This window comes from Pseudophryne corroboree, chromosome 2, assembly GCF_028390025.1.
Source record: "Pseudophryne corroboree isolate aPseCor3 chromosome 2, aPseCor3.hap2, whole genome shotgun sequence".
Taxonomy (NCBI): Eukaryota; Metazoa; Chordata; class Amphibia; order Anura; family Myobatrachidae; genus Pseudophryne; species Pseudophryne corroboree.
Genome location: NC_086445.1, coordinates 805107781 through 805130779, shown reverse-complemented (window position 1 = coordinate 805130779; position 22999 = coordinate 805107781). Strand labels below are relative to the sequence as shown.

Genomic DNA, 22999 nt, shown 5'->3' with positions numbered 1-22999 from the left:
GATACCGCTTCTTGAACCCAGGCATCTGTGGTAGACTGCTGCCAGATCTGTGCAAACTGAAGAAGTCGGTCTCCCACCCTGGGGTCCCCCAGGTGGAGGCCCGCACCATCAGGCTAATGGTTTATCTTCTAATTTGGAAGACAGCCCCCTGGTAGCCCAATGCTTTTTAGTCTTACCAGACTTGTCAGATTGAGACTGTTTGCCATAACCCGTTCCTTTTCCTGGAGTCCGAAAGGGCCAAAAAACCGGAAATCTAGGCTGGGATTTATGTGTGGAAGAAAACTTCATTTTCTTGGAGTCTGCTTCTGACTCCTAAATACTGTTTAATTCTTTACCAAAAAGAATATCTCCAGTAAAATGCAAAGACCCTAGAACCTTCTTAGATTCTGAGTCAGCTTTCCATGTACGTAGCCAAACTGCTGTGCGAGCTGCTACTGCTGATGCTTGATAGGCAATTGTACCCATATCCAAGGCTGCTTCGTCCATAAAAATAGCTGTCTGTTTGATATGTGCAATATGGGACTTTTTCTCTCTCAATGGCATCTAAAGGTCATACTCCAATGCAGGAGCCACTGGCTGCCACTGCTTTCCAATGCAGGAGCCACTGGCTGCCACTGCTTTGCCATCCAAGCCGAAACCAAGGTGGAATGTTGCATGTAAGGGTTAATAGGGTAACCTATCCTTGGTATAGAAGCTGGCATTATCCGCTCAGCTATACCGGAAAATGTCTGTGCAAAAGTAGCCCATGGGGGTTCAACCTGAACCTGCCTTGGATTATTCAAGAGGCTTTGGTGAAAGTAAAAACAATTTGCACATAATCCATTTTAAACCAGATCCTGAGAGGTTAACCCAGCTTTGTAAGACAAACATGACATGAGAGTTGGTGCTGCTGTGGAGAGTGTATCCTCATCACCTTTGCCTCTCTTAGACATGATAAATAATCACACACATTTACAGTGTTACTACACAAATTGTGACTGCAATCACTTTAAAATTTGTTAAAGTGACATACAATCCGATGCCTCCCTGCTTTGCACCAGCATTGAGGATCGGAATACTCAGAAACTGACAGAAATTAGTAAAATCAGCAATCACACTAGCAATCAGTCACAGGTTATACATTCATATAATAAGCTATATGAGCACATAATAAACTACAGATACATTTCAGGTATGTAGGAGAAACACATCACTGCATTACTTTATATAGGAGTTTAAACGTATTCAGTCACACAGCTAAAAAAAACCCCAGCAGCAATAGTTTATAGACTCATATGCATCAGGAACTTATCCAACTATTTGTACCAAAGGTAGATAGAGACTTAGTGCTGTATCACCCAGCTCAGGACAGAGTGGGGCACAGGGAGAATTCACTCCGCTTCCAGAATCGATCAATACATTAGTGAACGCTGAGTGGATCCAGACGCTATTAGTGTACACAATCGCCCCATGAACCTACAGTGAACACAGACACCCTAGTGAATACCAACGCACCAGTCATACAGCTGCCTATGCTGCGACTGGGTCCTTTTAGATATAAGGCGTCTCAGACGGAAGCTGGAACTCGGTTCATGGCAGGAAACTCGGCGGAAACTGGTCATGAACCGGAGGAAGGGGCGACCAAGGGAGCGTCTTACGCCCCACTGCTGACATCAACCATAGGGATTGCGGCCTCATACTACCTCCCCTGGAGCCTATGAGGCCTAGCGCTGGTGCACCTGAGGTGTCAGCCGCGTCAGTGACTGTTCGGTAGTCTCCATCCCGTAACAGCGCGGCTGTGTCTCGCGTTTCTCCTACTAAGCGGAACTGACGCCTTACCTTCTCCCCGTGCTCCGCCCACAGCCTGGAAACATCTGTTGGACTTGCTAGTACATGATACAGAGACGCCCGCCGAAACAGCACTGTACACGTGGGGAAGCGTTGTCGTAACCCGGTGGGGAGTTGTTGGAGCAACTCTTTCTAAGGTACATAGACGCTTTTTAGAAAGATCGCTCAAAAAATATATTAAGACTATAAAAATAAGATTTTACTCACCGGTAAATCTATTTCTCGTAGTCCGTAGTGGATGCTGGGACTCCGTAAGGACTATGGGGAATAGCGGCTCCGCAGGAGACTGGGCACAACTAAAGAAAGCTTTAGGACTACCTGGTGTGCACTGGCTCCTCCCTCTATGACCCTCCTCCAGACCTCAGTTAGGATACTGTGCCCGGAAGAGCTGACACAATAAGGAAGGATTTTGAATCCCGGGTAAGACTCATACCAGCCACACCAATCACACCGTATAACTCGTGATACTATACCCAGTTAACAGTATGAAATATAACCGAGCCTCTCAACGGATGGCTCAACAATAACCCTTTAGTTAACAATAACTATATACAAGTATTGCAGACAATCCGCACTTGGGATGGGCGCCCAGCATCCACTACGGACTACGAGAAATAGATTTACCGGTGAGTAAAATCTTATTTTCTCTGACGTCCTAAGTGGATGCTGGGACTCCGTAAGGACCATGGGGATTATACCAAAGCTCCCAAACGGGCAGGAGAGTGCGGATAACTCTGCAGCACCGAATGAGCAAACTCTAGGTCCTCCTCAGCCAGGGTATCAAACTTGTAAAATTTAGCAAATGTGTTTGACCCCGACCAAGTAGCTGCTCGGCAAAGTTGTAAAGCCGAGACCCCTCAGGCAGCCGCCCAAGAAGAGCCCACCTTCCTCGTGGAATGGGCTTTCACTGATCTAGGATGCGGCAGTCCAGCCGCAGAATGTGCAAGCTGAATCGTACTACAAATCCAGCGAGCAATAGTCTGCTTTGAAGCAAGAGCACCCAGCTTGTTGGGTGCATACAGGATAAATAGCAAGTCAGTTTTCCTGACACTAGCTGTCCTGGAAACATAAATTTTCAGGGCTCTGACTACGTCCAACAACTTGGAATCCTCCAAGTCCTTAGTAGCCGCAGGCACTACAATAGGTTGGTTCAAATGAAAAGCTGGTACCACCTTAGGAAGAAACTGGGGACGAGTCCTCAATTCTGCCCTATCCATAGGCCAACAGCATGACCACTTTCCACGTGAGATATTTCAAATCCACGGTTTTTAGTGGCTCAAACCAATGTGACTTAAGGAAATCCAACACCACGTTGTGATCCCAAGGTGCCACTGGAGGCACAAAAGGGGGCTGAATATGCAGCACTCCCTTAACAAATGTCTGAACATCAGGCAGTGAAGCCAGTTCTTTCTGGAAGAAAATCGACAGTCGAAATCTGGACCTTAATGGAACCCAATTTTAGGCCCATAGTCACCCCTGACTGTAGGAAGTGCAGAAAACGGCCCAACGGAAATTTCTCCGTTGGGCCTTCCTGGCCTCACACCACGCAACATATTTTCGCCATATGCGGTGATAATGGTTTGCGGTCACTTCTTTCCTAGCTTTAATCAGCGTAGGGATGACTTCCTCCGGAATGCCCTTTTCCTTCAGGATCCGGCGTTCAACCGCCATGCCGTCAAACACAGCAGCGGTAAGTCTTGGAACAGACAGGGCCCCTGCTGCAGCAGGTCCTGTCTGAGCGGCAGAGGCCATGGGTCCTCTGAGATCATTTCTTGAAGTTCTGGGTACCAAGCTCTTCTTGGCCAATCCGGAACCACGAGTATAGTTCTTACTCCTCTCCTTCTTATTATTATTCTCAGTACCTTGGGTATGAGAGGCAGAGGAGGGAACACATACACCGACTGGTACCCCCACGGTGTTACCAGAGCGTCCACAGCTATCGCCTGAGGGTCCCTTGACCTGGTGCAATATCTTTATCTTTTTGTTGAGGCGGGACGCCATCATGTCCACCTGTGGCCTTTCCCAATGGTGTACAATCATTTGGAAGACTTCTGGATGAAGTCCCCACTCTCCCGGGTGGAGGTCGTGCCTGCTGAGAAAGTCTGCTTCCCAGTTGTCCACTCCGGGAATGAACACTGCCGACAGTGCTAACACATGATTTTCCGCCCATCGGAAAATCCTTGTGGCTTCTGCCAACGCCATCCTGCTTCTTGTGCTGCCCTGTTGGTTTACATGGGCGACCGCCGTGATGTTGTCTGACAGGATCAGTACCGGCTGGTGTTGAAGCAGGGGTCTAGCCTGACTTAGGGCATTGTGAATGGCCCTTAGTTCCAGAATATTTATGTGTAGGGAAGTCTCCTGACTCGACCATAGTCCTGGGAAGTTTCTTCCCTGTGTGACTGCCCCCCAGCCTCGAAGGCTGGCATCCGTGGTCACCAGGACCCAGTCCTGTATGCCGAATCTAGAAGATGAGCACTCTGCAGCCACCACAACAGCGACACCCTGGCCCTTGGAGACAGGGTTATCAGCCGATGCATCTGAAGATGCGACCCGGACCACTTGTCCAACAGATCCCACTGGAAGATCCTTGCATGGAACCTGCCGAATGGAATTTCTTCGTAAGAAGCTACCATCTTTCCCAGGACTCGTGTGCATTCCTGTTCTGTGTCCAGAACCATACCCAGGAACAGTAGACGCGTTGTAGAAACCAGCTACGACTTTGGAATATTCAGAATCCAGCCGTGCTGTTGTAGCACTTCACGAGATGGTGCTACTCCGACCAACAACTGCTCCCTGGACCTCGCCTTTATAAGGAGATCGTCCAAGTACGGGATAATTATAACTCCCTTTTTTCGAAGGAGTATCATCATTTCGGCCATTACCTTGGTAAATACCCTCGGTGCCGGGGACAGACCAACGGCAACGTCTGGAATTGGTAATGACAGTCCTGTACCACAATTTTGAGGTACTCCTGGTGAGGAGGGTAAATGGGGACATGCAGGTAAGCATCCTTGATGTCCAGTGATACCATTTAATCCCCTTCGTCCAGGCTTGCAATAACCGCCCTGAGCGATTCCATTTTGAACTTGAACCTTCGTATATAAGTGTTCAAGGATTTCAATTTTAGAATGGGTCTCACCGAACCGTCTGGTTTCGGTATCACAACCATTGTGGAATAGTAACCCCGGCCTTGTTGAAGGAGGGGTACCTTGATTATCACCTGCTGGAGTACAGCTTGTGAATTGCCGCCAGTACTACCTCCCCTCGAGGGCAGCAGGCAAGGCTGATATGAGGTAACGGCGAGGGGGAGTCGCCTCGAACTCCAGCTTGTATCCCAGTGATACTACTTGCAGAACCCAGGGATCCACCTGTGAGCGAGCCCACTGGTCGCTGAAGTTCCCGAGACACGCCCCCACCGCACCTGGCTCCACCTGTGGAGCCCCAGCGTCATGCGGTGGACTCAGAGGAAGCGGGGGAAGATTTTTGATCCTGGGAACTGGCTGTCTGGTGCAGCTTTTTCCCTCTTCCCTTGTCTCTGTGCAGAAAGGAAGCGCCTTTGACCCGCTTGCTTTTCTGAAGCCGAAAAGGACTGTACCTGATAACACGGTGCTTTCTTAGGCTGTGAGGAAACCTGAGGTAAAAATTTTTCTTTCCCAGCTGTTGCTGTGGATATGAGGTCCCAGAGACCATCCCCAAACAATTCCTCACCCTTATAAGGCAGAATCTTCATGTGCCTTCTAAAGTCAGCATCGCCTGTCCACTGCCGGGTCCCTAATACCCTCCTGGCAGAATGGACATTGCATTAATTCTGGATGCCAGCCGACAAATATCCCTTTGTGCATCCCTCATATATAAGACGACGTCTTTAATATGCTCTATGGTTAGCAAAATAGTATCCCTGTCCTGACAGGGCAATAGACCACGCTGTAGCAGCACTATCCATGCTGAGGCAATTGCAGGTCTCAATATAGTACCTGAGTGTGTATATACAGACTTCAGCATAGCCTCCTGCTTTTTATCAGCAGGCTCCTTCAAAGTGGCCGTATCCTAAGACGGCAGTGCCACCTTTTTTGACAAACGTGTGAGCGCCTTATCCACCCTAGGGGATATCTCCCAACGTGACCTATCCTCTGGCGGGAAAGGGTACGCCATCAGTAACTTTTTAGAAATTACCAGTTTCTTATCGGGGGAACCCACGCTTCTTCACACACTTCATTCACTCATCTGATGGGGGAACAAAACACTGGCTGCTTTTTCTCCCCAAACATAAAACCCCTTTTTTGTGGTACTTGGGTTAATGTCAGAAATGTGTAACACATTTTTCATTGCCGAGATCATGCAATGGATGTACCTAGTGGATTGTGTATATGTCTCAACCTCGTCGACACTGGAGTCAGACTCCGTGTCGACATCTGTGTCTGCCATCTGAGGTAGCGGGCGTTTTTGAGCCCCTGATGGCCTTTGAGACGCCTGGGCAGGCGCGGGCTGAGAAGCCGGCTGTCCCACAGCTGTTACGCCATCCAGCCTTTTATGTAAGGAGTTGACACTGTCGGTTAATACCTTCCACCTATCCATCCACTCAGGTGTCGGCCCCGCAGGGGGTGACATCACATTTATCGGCATCTGCTCCGCCTCCACATAAGCCTCCTCATCAAACATGTCGACACAGCCGTACCGACACACCGCACACACACAGGGAATGCTCTGACTGAGGACAGGACCCCACAAAGCCCTTTGGGGAGACAGAGAGAGAGTATGCCAGCACACACCAGAGCGCTATATATACACAGGGATTAACACTGTAACTGAGTGATTTTCCCAATAGCTGCTTGTATACACAATATTGCGCCTAAATTTAGTGCCCCCCCTCTCTTTTTTTACCCTATGTAGTCTGGAAACTGCAGGGAAGAGCCTGGGAGCGATCCTTCCAGCGGAGCTGTGAGGGAAAATGGCACCAGTGTGCTGAGGGAGATAGCCCCGCCCCTTTTTCGGCGGACTTCTCCCGCTTTTTTGTAGGTATATCTGGCAGGGGTATTTTACACATATATAGTCTCTATGACTATATTGTGTTTTTTTGCCAGCCAAGGTACTTAATATTGCAGCCCAGGGCGCCCCCCCTCCCCCCAGCGCCCTGCACCCATCAGTGACCGGAGTGTGAGGTGTGCATGGGAAGCAATGGCGCACAGCTGCAGTGCCGTGCGCTACCTTGATGAAGACCGAAGTCTTCTGCCGCCGATTTCCAGGACCGTCCTCTTGCTTCTGGCTCTGTAAAGGGGACGGCGGCGCGGCTCCGGACGATCGAGGTCGGGCCCTGTGTTCGATCCCTCTGGAGCTAATGGTGTCCAGTAGCCTAAGAAGCCCAAGCTAGTGCAAGCAGATAGGTCCGCTTCTTCTCCCCTTAGTCTCTCGTAGCAGTGAGTCTGTTGCCAGCAGATGTCACTGAAAATAAAAAACCTAAATTAAACTTTCTTTTTCAGCTCAGCCGGGCACAAGATTCTAACTGAGGTCTGGAGGAGGGTCATAGAGGGAGGAGCCAGTGCACACCAGGTAGTCCTAAAGCTTTCTTCAGTTGTGCCCAGTCTCCTGCGGAGCCGCTATTCCCCATGGTCCTTACGGAGTCCCAGCATCCACTTAGGACGTCAGAGAAATAAAAAAGCATATGTCTGCTAAAAACTAGCAACCATGGTCCAGCTACTGCCGTACCAAACAAAAAACTGAATTGCCTGAGCCAGGAGGCGGGGATATAGGGACGGGCCCGTTGCATTCTGGGAGGCTGAAAGCTTTGATCGTTTGGTGTCAATCCGCTGTCGCTACCTCATATCCCAATGTTATCCTATGGATAACCTGTGGACCCTGCAGGAGAAATTAACAATATTTTACGTGTTTTCAAGTGTTAGATCTACAGGTTGAGTCTCCCTTATCCAAAATGCTTGGGACCAGAGGTATTTTGGATATGGGATTTTTCCGTATTTTGGAATAATTGCATACTATAATGAGATATCATGGTGATGGGACCTAAATCTAAGCACAGAATGCATTTATGTATCATATACACCTTATACACACAGCCTGAAGGTCATTTTAGCCAATATTTTTTATAACTTTGTGCATTAAACAAAGTGTATCTACATTCACACAATTCATTTATGTTTCATATACACCTTATACACACAGCCTGAAGGTCATTTAATACAATATTTTTATTAACTTTGTGTATTAAACAAAGTTTGTGTACATTGAGCCATCAGAAAACAAAGGTTTCACTATCTCAATCTCACTCAAAAAAGTCCGTATTTCGGAATATTCCGTATTTCGGAATATTTGGATATGGGATACTCAACCTGTATTTAGAAAAAAAAGTGCATGTGCGGTTCTTTCAAACACATGTAGAGTCCCACTAGAATGGTTTGGAGGCAAGTAGATTTATCTTATGTTACCCAACTCTACAGTCCCTTTCAGGGGTACAACTGCAACGGGACCCAAAAGTGAGAGAGAGTCCAAAAATGTTGATTCACCCTTCCTGCAGACCTGGCTTACTGTCCTCCCCACACATTTTGCAATGAGACTGAGCAATAGAGTTTTATGACCAGTGAAATTATACGAACACACACTACTGTGATATCACAGGAAGGGTGGTCTTCAGTATGCCGACTGTCGGGATCCCGGCGCACAGTATACCGGCGCCGGAATCCCGACAGCCGGCATACCGACAGATTTTCTCCCTCGTGGGGGTCCGCGACCCCCCGGAGGGAGAATAAATAGCGCGCCACCATACCCACAGCGTGGCGAGCGCAGCGAGCCCGGAAGGGTCTCATTTGCAATCGCCACGCTGTCGGTATGCCGGCGGTCGGGCTCCCGGCGCCGGTATGCTGCCCGCCGGCATACCATACTACACCCCACAGGAATGATAGCAATATAGTAACGTAACAAACAAACCAAACAATTGTGTTTTTGATAATTCTTACTAGAATAAGCTTTACATAAAAATATAAAACACTATACAAAATAACGTACTCCATATTCCAAATAACATTCTTACCTTTAAACGTGGCAATGAGTTTATTGGTAAATATAATATGTATAGTAAGTTAATGAGCACTCATGGCAACCTCTAAACTGGCTGACAATTTATTTCTCTACAGCTGCCTACAGTTTAAAAAAATAAATACAAATAAAAATGTTTACAGCATCAGACATGCAATTCACAAAATAAAATAATCCATTAAAGCAGTTATTCCAGATATCTTTCATGTATGTGCCAATTAAGGTGACCTTTAAATATAAAATATGTATAATACTTACTAATGTAAATAAGTCATAAATCTGCATTAGTTCCTCCATTTTGTACTGTTCTAGCACCACAAAGCTTTCCAGGTCTGAACAAGTTTTTCGAGCGCAGTCATGGCAATGAACTTTAAATGTCTTCTGAGAATAGCTTTCATTTGTTTCAAAAAGCAAATTGAAGACTTCAACCTAAAGGAATATTACATTAACAAACACAATCAATATTAACATTACCCATGGTATAACAGATAAAAGTCTGCAATGCAAAATATTACATGAAATACATTGTAAATATGTTCAGCTTTAATTGCAACTAACCTCACAGACGCTGCAGTAATGAGCCGGTTCCTCTTTTGTTCGCCCATGCCATAAAATCTCTTTACCCAGAGCAATAAGAGCTTCTCTTAGTGCCTGGCATTGCTTCAATGTCCTCAATAAGCAATATCTATTAAAAGAAACAATGTTACCAGTTGGAACTGGGATACGGTCATTCGGTTGACAAGACTTAGGTTGTCAGTCATTAGGTCGACCAATATTGGTCGACACACATTAGGTCGACATGGTCACTACTTAGGTCGACATGAGTTTTTCCCTTTTTTTCTTCCCATTTTCTTTACTTTTTCATACTTTACGATCCACGTGGATGATTGGGAATAGTAACCTGTGCCGAGCGCAGCGGTGCACTAATTGGGGTTCACTTTACAAAGAAAACGACACAAAAACCCCCCCCAGTAAACCCCCCCCTCATGTCGAGCTAGTACATGTCGACCTAATGACATGTCGACCTAATGACATGTCGACCAATAGTGGTTGACCTAATGACCATGTCGACCCAGTGACCAAGTCAACCTAATGCATTTCGACCAATAGTGGTTGACCTAATGACTGTCGACCTAATGACCCATGCCCGTTGGAACTGTATATATGGCAGACAATTTCTCAAGTGAATAAACCTAGCAATGAAGGGTTTACAATGACTTAAAACACAAACTACTACAAATGAAAATTCATAGGGGTATATGCAATTGCGGTCAAATTCCCGAAAATGTCGAAAAACGGGACATTTTCGCCCCCCCCCCCAAAAAAAATTCGACAATGCAATTCAGTACTTTTTGTCAAAAAAACGGACTTTCCAAATTCGACTTTTTGAAATTCGACATTAGTCAAATTCGACTTTTTGAAATTCGACATTAGTCAAATTCGACATTTCTGCAATGGTACAAATGCAGCAATTCGACAAAAGTATATTCAAATTGAAGATTGTAAATTCGACAACAGTGCTTTTAGACAGTAAATTCGTCATTTTCAATACGCCACACTTTGCTGGCGGAATCTAATAAAAATTATTAAAAACATGTTGTTTTTTTTTGTGTTTTTTTTTATTGGTAATAGCATATCTATTTATATTAGAAGGGATTAGGTACTTGGTTTGTCTATTTTGGAGGCACAAGTATTATTTATATATTTAAAAAAATATTATTATTATTTTTTTTTTTTTAATGGAATGTTAAAATCAGGAAAAAAAAATGCGTGGGGTCCCCCCTCCTAAGCATAACCAGCCTCGGGCTCTTCGAGCCGGTCCTGGTTCTAAAAATCCGGGGTAAAAACTGACAGGGGATCCCCCGTATTTTTAAAACCAGCACCGGGCTCTGTGCCTGGTGCTGGTGCAAAAAATACGGGGGACAAAAAGCGTAGGGGTCCCCCGTATTTTTTACACCAGCACCGGGCTCCACTAGCTGGACAGATAATGCCACAGCCGGGGGTCACTTTTATACAGCGCCCTGCGGCCGTGGCATTAAATACGCAACTAGTCACCCCTGGCCGGGGTACCCTGGAGGAGTGGGGACCCCTTCAATCAAGGGGTCCCCTCCCCAGCCACCCAAGGGCCAGGGGGTGAAGCCCGAGGCTGTCCCCCCCATTCAAGGGCTGCGGATGGGGGCTGATAGCCTTTTGAAAATTGAAAGAATATTGTTTTTTTCCAGTAGTACTACAAGTTCCAGCAAGCCTCCCCCGCAAGCTGGTACTTGGAGAACCACAAGTACCAGCATGCGGGAGAAAAACGGGCCCGCTGGTACCTGTAGTTCTACTGGAAAAAAAATACCCAAATAAAAACAGGACACGCACACCGTGAGAGTAAAACTTTATTTCACACATGTCGACACACACATACTTACCTATGTTCACACGCCGACCTCTGTCCACTTGTCCAAGTAGAATCCACGGTGTACACCTGTGAATAAAATTATACTCACCTGATCCAGTGTCCTGGTCTTTTATTATAATCCACGTACTTGGCAAAAAAAAAACAAACAAACACCCGGACCACACGGACTGAAAGGGGTCCCATATTTACACATGGGACCCCTTTCCCCGAATGCAGAGACCCCCCGTGACTCTTGTCACAGAAAGGTCCCTTCAGCCAATCAGGAAGCGCCACTTCGTGGCACTCTCCTGATTGGCTGTATGCGCGTCTGAGCTGGCAGACAGCTTATCGCACAGCTCCCTCCATTAGTTTCAATGGTGGGAACTTTGCGGTCAGCGGTGGGGTTACCCGCGGTCAGCCGCTGACCTCACCGCTGACCGCAAAGTTCCCACCATTGAAAGTAATGGCGGGGGCTGTGCAATGCGCGTCTGAGCTCAGACGCGCAGAGACAATCAGGTGAGTGGCGCTTCCTGATTGGCTGAAGGGACCTTTCTGTGACAGGAGTCACGGGGGGTCTCTGCATTCGGGGAAAGGGGTCCCATGGGACCCCTTTCAGTCCGCCTGGTCCGGGTGTTCGTTTTTTTTTTTTTGCCAAGTACGTGGATTATAATAAAAGACCAGGACACTGGATCAGGTGAGTATAATTTTAACTCTATGAGGAAGCTTCAATTGGAAGCGAAACGCGTCAGAAAAAGTGCCCTTTATGTGACCCAGTGGACACTGGTTGTAGGTCCATATTGATGTGCAGTGTTGCCCGAGATTGACAAGTGGGAGACGGGAGGACGCTATATGAGGCGGCTTGAAGACAGGAGCAGAATCAGCTGTTCAGCACCTGCGGTGCGCAGAGCTCCGGGAGCCGGACTGACATCTCTCTCACAAAGTCATTAAAGGTGTGTGCACGGGAGCCAGCTTCAGTGGGAGACGGTGGACGCCACTCGTGGTAATTGGAAGACGGGAGCTTTCTTCTACAGGTGCTTGCGGTGCACTAAGCCCCGGGTGATATACTAAATTCCTCCATGATTTTTGGATATCTTTCCCACAAGTAAAGAACCATCCGTTTATTTGAGCAATTAGTTAAGTCCATTCATTGGTATATACATAAACAAAGGCTCCATATATATCACACCATATGATATTTAATCATGAAATATTTATGAGCACATCTAATGGGACTGTCCTATTTGGGAACAAAAACAAGGACATTATCAACTTTATGAGTATTGAATAGCCCACTGTGGTCACTATTAGCTATATGAGCCACCTCTTACGCTCAATTAGTAGTTTTATTATTTAATTATTGATTTAGTTTTATTTATATGCGCATATTAATTAATTAATTATTCGATTAATTTTCTGTGTGTTTCTACATGATTAATTTTATAGATATTAAAACCATCTTACAATTACTCTATTGAGTGTATTCATGTCCTGTTGCCTCTAATTAAGTTTAAATAGCGCAAGGAGTTATATAGTTCGTTTTTGTTTACATCTGGTTTTAATCAGGTGGGATTGGGTTGGCCATATCCACAGGCCACTATACCTTGGTTGCTGCTCTATAGATTTTACGAGTTATAAGAGTTATCTTAGATTCTTGTGCGGAGTGGGTGTGATTGCGGATATAGGCACCCATCCACAATTGTATATAATAATATAAAAAATAGCGCCAGACATTAGTAGGTGTTTTTTAAGTATAATTTTATTCACAGGTACCCCGGATCGTCGGCAACATTGGAGACGTGGCAGTCGGCGGGTCAACATAGGTAAGTATGTATGTGTCGGCATGTATGAAATAAACTTTTACTTTCACGGTGTCTGTGTCCTGTTTTTATTTGGGTATTTTTCCCCCAGTAGAACTACAGGTACCAGCGGGCCCGTTTTTCTCCCGCATGCTGGTACTTGTGGTTCTCCAAGTACCAGCTTGCGGGGGAGGCTTGCTGGGACTTGTAGTACTACTGGAAAAAACAATATTCTTTCAATTTTCAAAAGGCTATCAGCCCCCCATCCGTAGCCCTTGGATGGGGGGGGGGGGGGGGGACAGCCTCGGGCTTCACCCCTGGCCCTTGGGTGGCGGGAGGGGGACCCCTTGATTGAAGGGGTCCCCACTCCTCCAGGGTACCCCGGCCAGGGGTGACTAGTTGGGTATTTAATGCCACGGCCGCAGTATAAAAGTGACCCCCCGGCTGTGGCATTATCTACCCAGCTAGTGCAGCCCGATGCTGCTGTAAAAAATATGGGGGACCCCTACTCTTTTTGTCCCCCGTATTTTTTGCACCAGGCGCAGAGCCCGGTGCTGGTTTTAAAAATACGGGGGATCCCCTGTCAGTTTTTCTCCCGGATTTTTAGAACCAGGACCGGCTCGAAGAGCCCGAGGCTGGTTATGCTTAGGAGGGGGGACCCCACGCAATTTTTTTTCGTTTTTTTTTTTTACAGTTTTTCCCCGTTTAACATTTTTTAAAATCTAATAAAAATCCGTCAAATCGGCCGTTTTTCGACAGCGGGACTGTCGAATCCGTTTTTTATTGAATATGTTGAATTCCGGCACCCACCTGCCGGAATTCGACGGTCGAATTGTGTCGAATTAAAATAAGATTTTACTTACCGATAAATCTATTTCTCGTAGTCCGTAGTGGATGCTGGGACTCCGTAAGGACCATGGGGAATAGCGGCTCCGCAGGAGACAGGGCACAAGAATAAAAGCTTTAGGATCAGGTGGTGTGCACTGGCTCCTCCCCCTATGACCCTCCTCCAAGCCTCAGTTAGGATACTGTGCCCGGACGAGCGTACATAATCAGGTAGGATATTGAATCCCGGGTAAGACTCATACCAGCCACACCAATCACACCGTACAACTTGTGATCTGAACCCAGTTAACAGTATGATAACAACGAAGGAGCCTCTAAAAAGATGGCTCACAACAACAATAACCCGATTTAGTTAACAATAACTATGTACAAGTATTGCAGACAATCCGCACTTGGGATGGGCGCCCAGCATCCACTACGGACTACGAGAAATAGATTTATCGGTAAGTAAAATCTTATTTTCTCTGACGTCCTAGTGGATGCTGGGACTCCGTAAGGACCATGGGGATTATACCAAAGCTCCCAAACGGGCGGGAGAGTGCGGATGACTCTGCAGCACCGAATGAGAGAACTCCAGGTCCTCCTCAGCCAGGGTATCAAATTTGTAGAATTTAGCAAACGTGTTTGCCCCTGACCAAGTAGCTGCTCGGCAAAGTTGTAAAGCCGAGACCCCTCGGGCAGCCGCCCAAGATGAGCCCACTTTCCTTGTGGAATGGGCTTTTACAGATTTTGGCTGTGGCAGGCCTGCCACAGAATGTGCAAGCTGAATTGTACTACAAATCCAACGAGCAATAGTCTGCTTAGAAGCAGGAGCACCCAGCTTGTTGGGTGCATACAGGATAAACAGCGAGTCAGACTTTCTGACTCCAGCCGTCCTGGAAACATATATTTTCAGGGCCCTGACAACGTCAAGTAACTTGGAGTCCTCCAAGTCCCTGGTAGCCGCAGGCACCACAATAGGTTGGTTCATGTGAAAAGCAGAAAACCACCTTAGGGAGAAATTGAGGACGAGTCCTCAATTCTGCCCTGTCAGAATGAAAAATTAAGTAAGGGCTTTTATATGATAAAGCCGCCAATTCTGACACACGCCTGGCTGAAGCCAGGGCTAACAGCATCGTCACCTTCCATGTGAGATATTTTAAGTCCACAGTGGTGAGTGGTTCAAACCAATGTGACTTAATGAACCTCAAAACAACATTGAGATCCCAAGGTGCCACTGGAGGCACAAAAGGAGGTTGTATATGCAGTACCCCTTTTACAAATGTCTGAACTTCAGGTACTGAAGCCAGTTCTTTCTGGAAGAAAATCGACAGGGCCGAAATTTGAACTTTAATGGACCCTAATTTTAGGCCCATAGACAGTCCTGTTTGCAGGAAATGGAGGAAACGACCCAGTTGAAATTCCTCTGTAGGGGCCTTCTTGGCCTCACACCACGCAACATATATTCGCCAAATGCGGTGATAATGTTTTGCGGTTACATCCTTCCTGGCTTTGACCTGGGTAGGGATGACTTCATCTGGAATGCCTTTTTCCTTCAGGATCCGGCGTTCAACCGCCATGCCGTCAAACGCAGCCGCGGTAAGTCTTGGAACAGACAAGGCCCCTGCTGGAGCAGGTCCTTTCTTAGAGGTAGAGGCCACGGGTCTTCCGTGAGCATCTCTTGAAGTTCCGGGTACCAAGTCCTTCTTGGCCAATCCGGAACCACGAGTATCGTTCTTACTCCTCTCCTTCTTATGATTCTCAGTACTTTTGGTATGAGAGGCAGAGGAGGGAACACATACACTGACTGGAACACCCACGGTGTCACCAGAGCGTCCACCGCTATTGCCTGAGGGTCCCTTGACCTGGCGCAATATCGGTCTAGTTTTTTGTTTAGACGTGACGCCATCATGTCCACCTTTGGTTTTTCCCAACGGTTTACAATCAGGTGGAAGACTTCTGGGTGAAGTCCCCACTCTCCCGGGTGAAGGTCGTGTCTGCTGAGGAAGTCTGCTTCCCAGTCGTCCACTCCCGGAATGAACACTGCTGACAGTGCTATCACATGATTTTCCGCCCAGCGAAGAATCCTTGCAGCTTCTGCCATTGCCCTCCTGCTTCTCGTGCCGCCCTGTCTGTTTACGTGGGCGACTGACGTGATGTTGTCCGATTGGATCAATACCGCCTGACCCTGAAGCAGGGGTTTCGCTTGACTTAGGGCATTGTAAATGGCCCTTAGTTCCAGAATGTTTATATGAAGAGATGTTTCCATGCTTGACCACAAGCCCTGGAAATTTTTTCCCTGTGTGACTGCCCCCCAGCCTCTCAGGCTGGCGTCCGTGGTCACCAGGACCCAATCCTGAATGCCAAATCTGCGGCCCTCTAGTAGATGAGCACTCTGCAGCCACCACAGAAGAGACACCCTTGTCCTTGTCGACAGGGTTATCCGCTGATGCATCTGAAGATGCGATCCGGACCATTTGTCCAGTAGATCCCACTGAAACGTTCTTGCATGGAATCTTCCGAATGGAATTGCTTCGTAACAAGCCACCATTTTTCCCAGGACCCTCGTGCACTGACACCTGGCCTGGTTTTAGGAGGTTCCTGACTAGCTCGGATAACTCCCTGGCCTTCTCCTCCGGGAGAAACACCTTTTTCTGGACTGTGTCCAGAATCATTCCTAGGAACAGTAGACGTGTCGTTGGAATCAGCTGCGATTTTGGAATATTTAGGATCCACCCGTGCTGACGTAACACTACCTGAGATAGTGCTACTCCGACTTCTAACTGTTCCCTGGACCTTGCCCTTATCAGGAGATCGTCCAAGTAAGGGATAATTAAGATGCCTTTTCTTCGAAGAAGAATCATCATTTCGGCCATTACCTTGGTAAAGACCCGAGGTGCCGTGGACAACCCAAACGGCAGCGTCTGAAACGGATAATGACAGTTTTGTACTACAAACCTGAGGTACCCTTGGTGAGACGGGTAGATTGGGACGTGGAGATAAGCATCCTTGATGTCCAGAGACACCATATAGTCCCCTTCTTCCAGGTTTGCTATCACCGTTCTGAGTGATTCCATCTTGAATTTGAACCTCTTTATGTAAGTGTTCAGGGATTTCAGATTTAAAATTGGTCTCACCGAGCCGTCCGGCTTCGGTACCACAAACAGCGTGGAATAATACCCCTTTCCCTGTTGTAGGAGGGGTACCTTGATTATCACCTGCTGGGAATACAGCTTGTGAATGGCTTCCAAAACTGCCTCCCTGTCGGAGGGAGACTTTGGTAGAGCAGACTTCAGGAACCGGCGAGGGGGAAACGCCTCGAATTCCAGTTTGTACCCCTGCGATACCACCTGTAGAATCCAGGGGTCCACTTGCGAGTGAGCCCACTGCGCGTTGAAATTCTTGAGACGGGCCCCCACCATGTCTGAGTCTGCTTGTAAAGCCCCAGCGTCATGCTGAAGACTTGGCAGAAGCAGGGGAGGGCTTCTGCTCCTGGGAAGCGGCTGCATGGTGCAGTCTTTTTCCCCTTCCTCTGCCCCGGGGCAGGAAGGAATGGCCTTTAGCTCGCTTGTACTTATGGGAACGAAAGGACTGAGTTTGAAAAGACGGTGTCTTTTTCTGCTGATGTGAAGTGACCTGGGGTAAAAAGGTGGATTTTCCAGCCGTTGCCGTGGCCACCAGGTCCGATAGACCAGCCCCAAATAACTCCTCCCCTTTATACGGCAATACTTCCATATGTCGTTTGGAATCCGCATCTCCTGACCACTGTCGCGTCCATAACGCTCTTCTGGCAGAAATGGACATAGCACTTACTCTTGATGCCAGGGTGCAAATATCCCTCTGTGCATCACGCATATATAGTAATGCATCCTTCAAATGCTCTATAGTTAACAGTATATTGTCCCTATCCAGGGTATCAATATTTTCAGTCAGGGAATCCGACCACGCGACGCCAGCACTGCACATCCAGGCTGAAGCGATTGCTGGTCGCAGTAGAACACCAGTATGTGTGTATATACTTTTAAGAATATTTTCCAGCCTTCTATCTGCTGGTTCTTTGAGGGTGGCCGTATCAGGAGACGGTAACGCTACTTGTTTTGATAAACGTGTGAGCGCCTTATCTACCCTAGGGGGTGTTTCCCAACGTGTCCTAACCTCTAACGGGAAAGGATATAGTGCCAATAATTTTTTAGAAATTAGCAGTTTTTTGTCGGGGGAAACCCACGCTTTATCACACACCTCATTTAACTCATCTGACTCAGGGAAAACTATTGGTAGTTTTTTCACACCCCACATAATACCCTTCTTTGTGGTACTTGTAGTGTCAGAAATGTTCAATGCTTCCTTCATTGCCGTGATCATGTAACGTGTGGCCCTACTGGACATTACGTTTGTCTCCTCACCGTCGACACTAGACTAAGTATCTGTGTCTGGGTCTGTGTCGACCCACTGAGGTAACGGGCGTTTTAGGGCCCCTGACGGTGTCTGAGACGCCTGGACAGGCACTAATTGATTTGCCGGCTGTCTCATGTCATCAACCGTTCTTTGCAAAGTGCTGACATTATGACTTAATTCTTTAAATACGATCATCCAGTCAGGTGTCGACTCCCTAGGAGGTGACATCACTAACCCAGGCAATTGCTCCGCCTCCACATCATTTTCCTCCTCATACATGTCGACACACACGTACCGACACACAGCACACACACCGGGAATGCTCTGATAGAGGACAGGACCCCACAAGCCCTTTGGAGAGACAGAGGGAGAGTCTGCCAGCACACACCAAGCGCTATATATATATATACAGGGATAACCTTATATAAGTGTTATTTCCTTATAGCTGCTGTATAGTTTTTAGCTGCCAATAGTGCCCCCCCTTCTCTTTTTTACCCTGATTCAGTAGCAAGTCTGCAGGGGAGAGTCAGGGAGCCGTCCTTCCAGCGGAGCTGTGAGGGAAAATGGCGCTTGTGTGCTGAGGAGATAGGCTCCGCCCCTTCACGACGTCCTTATCTCCCGCTTTTTCTGTAAAAAATGGCAGGGGTTAAAATACATCCATATAGCCCAAGAGCTATATGTGATGTATTCTTTAGCCAACCTAAGGTATTATCTGTTATATTGCGTCTCAGGGTGCTCCCCCCCAGCGCCCTGCACCCTCAGTGACCGGAGTGTGAAGTGTGCTGAGAGCAATGGCGCACAGCTGCGGTGCTGTGCGCTACCTTAGTCTGAAGACAGGATCGTCTTCTGCCGCCGATTTCACCGGACCTCTTCGCTCTTCTGGCTCTGTAAGGGGGCCGGCGGCGCGGCTCCGGGACCCATCCAGGCTGAACCTGTGATCGTCCCTCTGGAGCTAATGTCCAGTAGCCTAAGAAACCCGATCCACTCTGCACGCAGGCGAGTCCGTTTCTTCTCCCCTTAGTCCCACGATGCAGTGAGCCTGTTGCCAGCAGGACTCACTGAAAATAAAAAAACCTAAAATATACTTTTATTCTAAGCAGCTCAGGAGAGCCACCTAGCCTGCACCCTTCTCGTTCGGGCACAAAAATCTAACTGAGGCTTGGAGGAGGGTCATAGGGGGAGGAGCCAGTGCACACCACATGATCCTAAAGAGCTTTTATTCTTGTGCCCTGTCTCCTGCGGAGCCGCTATTCCCCATGGTCCTTACGGAGTCCCAGCATCCACTAGGACGTCAGAGAAAAAACGGGCAAAAAATTGCCGCGATTCGCCGGCAATTGCATATACCCCATAATCTTGGGGAGCACATATTTTGTTGACAAATAACAGACTAAAAAGAAGTAGCCCATTGTAAGAAAACCTCATTCTTTAATTCTGCCAACACTGTGGGGGCGCCTATAATTACTTACGTGTCCCCGCACATTAATCAAATCAAACCCAAACTGCAATGGTCATGAGTACAGAAGTGGTCATATGTTGTGTGTAAAAACATTTTATTAATACTTAGGGGGTATTCATTTAGCGGTGAAATCGCGGTTTCGAGGTAACACCCGCAAATTTACAGCTAATCATGGTAAATTTGCAGAAGTGCCTATTCTACTGTCCGCAAAAAACGTTTTCGCAGTAAGTTTACCACAAATTTCAATTCCCCAACTCTGAGCTGGAGATAAACTTGGGGAAAATCCCTATTTTAATCTAAAAATTTTGGAATTTGGTTCTGAACCCCTGGGACTCCCCCTGAATGACTAATTAGGCATTTAGGTGTTTTTAATTATTTTAAATGGGCCATTAATGACATGTAATTTTTGGGGTGAATGTGCAAAATGATGGAAATTGGGGTACAAGGGATGGGACAGGTATACTGGGGTGCTTTATGAGTGGGACAAGCTTTTTTATACTTTCAAGTGGGAGTAACTGGTCCGTTTCCACTTTTTTTTGCATATAACAGCCATTTTATTCAATTTAAAGTACCAGAGATATGTTTATTATAACCAATAATAAACTTTCATTCTGTTATCCAATGTTAGTTTAGGTTTTTTTTTTTGGGGGGGGGGGGGGGTTCAAACTGATTAACACACTTTTCACTTCCGGCACCAATTTTCGCTAATTTGCATTTGAATAGTGTGAATAGTGTGAATTGCGGGAGCGCACACACTCACGAAAAGTCAGTCAGTTTTTGATACAGAAAAAAAAAAAAAGAGGCGAAAATGTCGAACCTGCCAATCGCGGTAAATAGCTATGATTTTGCCACTAATTGAATACCCCCCTACCCCCCTCCTTTAGTACCTAAACCCTTTTCTCTCAGTACAGGAAAGTAAAGATCACTCCGGTGCTTGGGACGCCTGCGGTCAGAACAATAAGGTGAGTTTATATACAGCATACTAAAAGTAGTAAATAGTGTGTGTGTGGGGGGGTGGGTGGGTCTACAAAGAGTAAATGCCACCATTATAGTTACTTACTTAATCATTTCAAAGAGTTTTGGATCAGAGACTTTAATGTTCTTTGCCATGTTCCAAGAGAGATGAACCATTGGTACTACAGATTTTACACACTGTAATTTGTTCCATTCGTACCGTTCCACAGCTAGTTTATATTGGTATGCTGAAAAAAATAAATGTTACATAAAAACCCCACAGAACTCTCAACTCTCAATTTAGTTCACAATTTCTATACATTACATATTACTGTATTAGAAACATTTACACACACTTGGGCATGATTACCTGTAAGAGGCCCAACATTCCACGCAATGTTGTTACACCAGCCAATTGCTTGAACCCAGTGGACTGTTCCAGCATTTATCCAAACTAAGTCACCAGGCCTTTGGATAAATCTGTAGACTGGAACGTTTGCTTCATACAGGTCTTCCAAATTTGGCCACCATGATCCCAAAAGGAAATTTATATTATTTCTGTATGGAAAGATATAATATAATGATCAAAAAACAATTTCACACAAAATGCCCAATGTCCAAAGACAACCTACATCAAGGGGTGGTATCCTATAAGCAGAGCTAATTTTTTACAGGGAAAAAAAAACGGCTAATATTGCGATTTTAGCCCGATGGTCATTATTGGGATATCCAATTATAGCCTGTTTTATTCTGTCAAAAAATGTCCCTGGACCCGTGCATTTTTGCGGAAAAAAATCCAAACATCTCTATGGGTTGGTTATCAGGGATTTTGCTTTGCATGCCTGAGGTATGTGAAGCATAATCCCAGAAAAGTACCGGTTTGTCAGGGCTAATTGTATAGCCCCCGGGGTATGCATTAGCTGTGGTAATTTACAGCAGCTTTTTGGATACCCCTTCCCCCAGGGATGCTAGGTGGTCAGAACTGCGAAAGCTTAAGCTCTGTACAAAACTACATGAATGGAACATAAGGTGGAAAAAAATCTCAATCAAATACAAAATGATCAGTATTGATTTCTGAAGGGCTTTAAAAAGTACAATGCCAACTTCATTATTTCTGATAAAATCACGACACTGCAGTGTTCATAGGTACAAGTACATATTTTCCCCAACGCAGCACTGGAACAGAAAGATCAGTAAGGTTTTGTACACTTGGGCATTCATTGTACAGATGTTACTGATGCTTAAGTATGTATACTTTTTAAACTTCTAAGCACATTACTTTATGTTCACATTTACTTTATCACTTACTTTTCACAGAAGTCATTCATGACACACCAGTATGACTCCGGGACAACAAACCATTCACAGTCTCCTGGCCCAATATTTATATTCACTGAACAAAAATTATTGTTCTCTTGATGACCTGTATTCAGAGGAAAAAATATTAATAAAACCAGCATGAAAATAGCGCAGCAGTGGTTAGTGGAAGAGTTGCATGAGAAATTTGGAAAAAAGTAAAACACACTCAACTAAATGTACATTAATGGCTAGTTAATTCGTGAAAGTGGATTTTAACTGCGTCTCCACATGATTCGTATTAATATTTTAACATGGTGGAATATTTATTACCCATATTAGAATAGTATAAGAAAGGTATAAATGCCAATGGCAAGCAATCACAAATTTGGGAATGGGCGAGGTATTTCTACTGGGGAGGCTAGGGCCTTTTCTGCAAGATAATATTTATTTTGCAGAGTAGATGGGTACATTTGAAAATTGTTTTTTTCTCCTAACTGATTACTAAATAATCCACTTGAAAGAAGCATAGTAAATTTGTAGTACATGGATCATTACACCATCATGGAAAATACAGTACACATTGTTAATTATTCAAATTGTCATAATACAAACCAGGTGTTCTGCTGCTCGGGACCTTCATGTAGAGCTGTACAGTATTCATTCCTAAAATAGTGTGACCAACATGACTTAGGAGATTTCCAGCAGATACAACACGCGCAAATGCTGGAAGTTTGGTCAATTCATGTAGCTGTAATTTCCACCTTTGAAGTGAAAAGAAAATAGGATTTTAATTACCTACCGGTAAATCCTTTTCTTGTAGTCCATAAGGGATAGTGAGAAGACTTAGTAGGATGGGGTATAGACAGGGTCCAAAGGAGTCGGTGCACTTTAAATTTCCTCAATGGGTATGCTGGCTCCTCCCCTCTATGCCCCCTCCCACAGGCAGTTATAGGTAAAACAATGCCCGAAGGAAAAAGGACATATATGAGAGAAGGAACAAGATAACAAAGAGTGGTGAGA

The 22999-nt window shown here is 46.1% G+C and overlaps 1 protein-coding gene across 4 annotated transcripts in view; it reads right to left on the bottom strand.

Annotated features, from left to right (window-relative positions):
- KDM6A (lysine demethylase 6A) overlaps positions 1-22999 on the bottom strand; it is a 435435-nt gene that overhangs the window by 16821 nt on the left and 395615 nt on the right. For 3 of the 4 annotated variants that reach the window (XM_063955630.1, XM_063955632.1, XM_063955631.1), the window contains 6 exons: positions 22592-22740; positions 21989-22103; positions 21051-21238; positions 20787-20928; positions 9430-9556; positions 9130-9300 (listed from right to left, as the gene is read on the bottom strand). In XM_063955630.1, coding sequence (XP_063811700.1) covers positions 9130-9300; positions 9430-9556; positions 20787-20928; positions 21051-21238; positions 21989-22103; positions 22592-22740 — 892 coding nt within the window. Of the gene's footprint in view, positions 1-8866; positions 8974-9129; positions 9301-9429; positions 9557-20786; positions 20929-21050; positions 21239-21988; positions 22104-22591; positions 22741-22999 lie in introns of all 4 variants that reach the window. The other variant, XR_010241142.1, reaches the window with a different exon arrangement.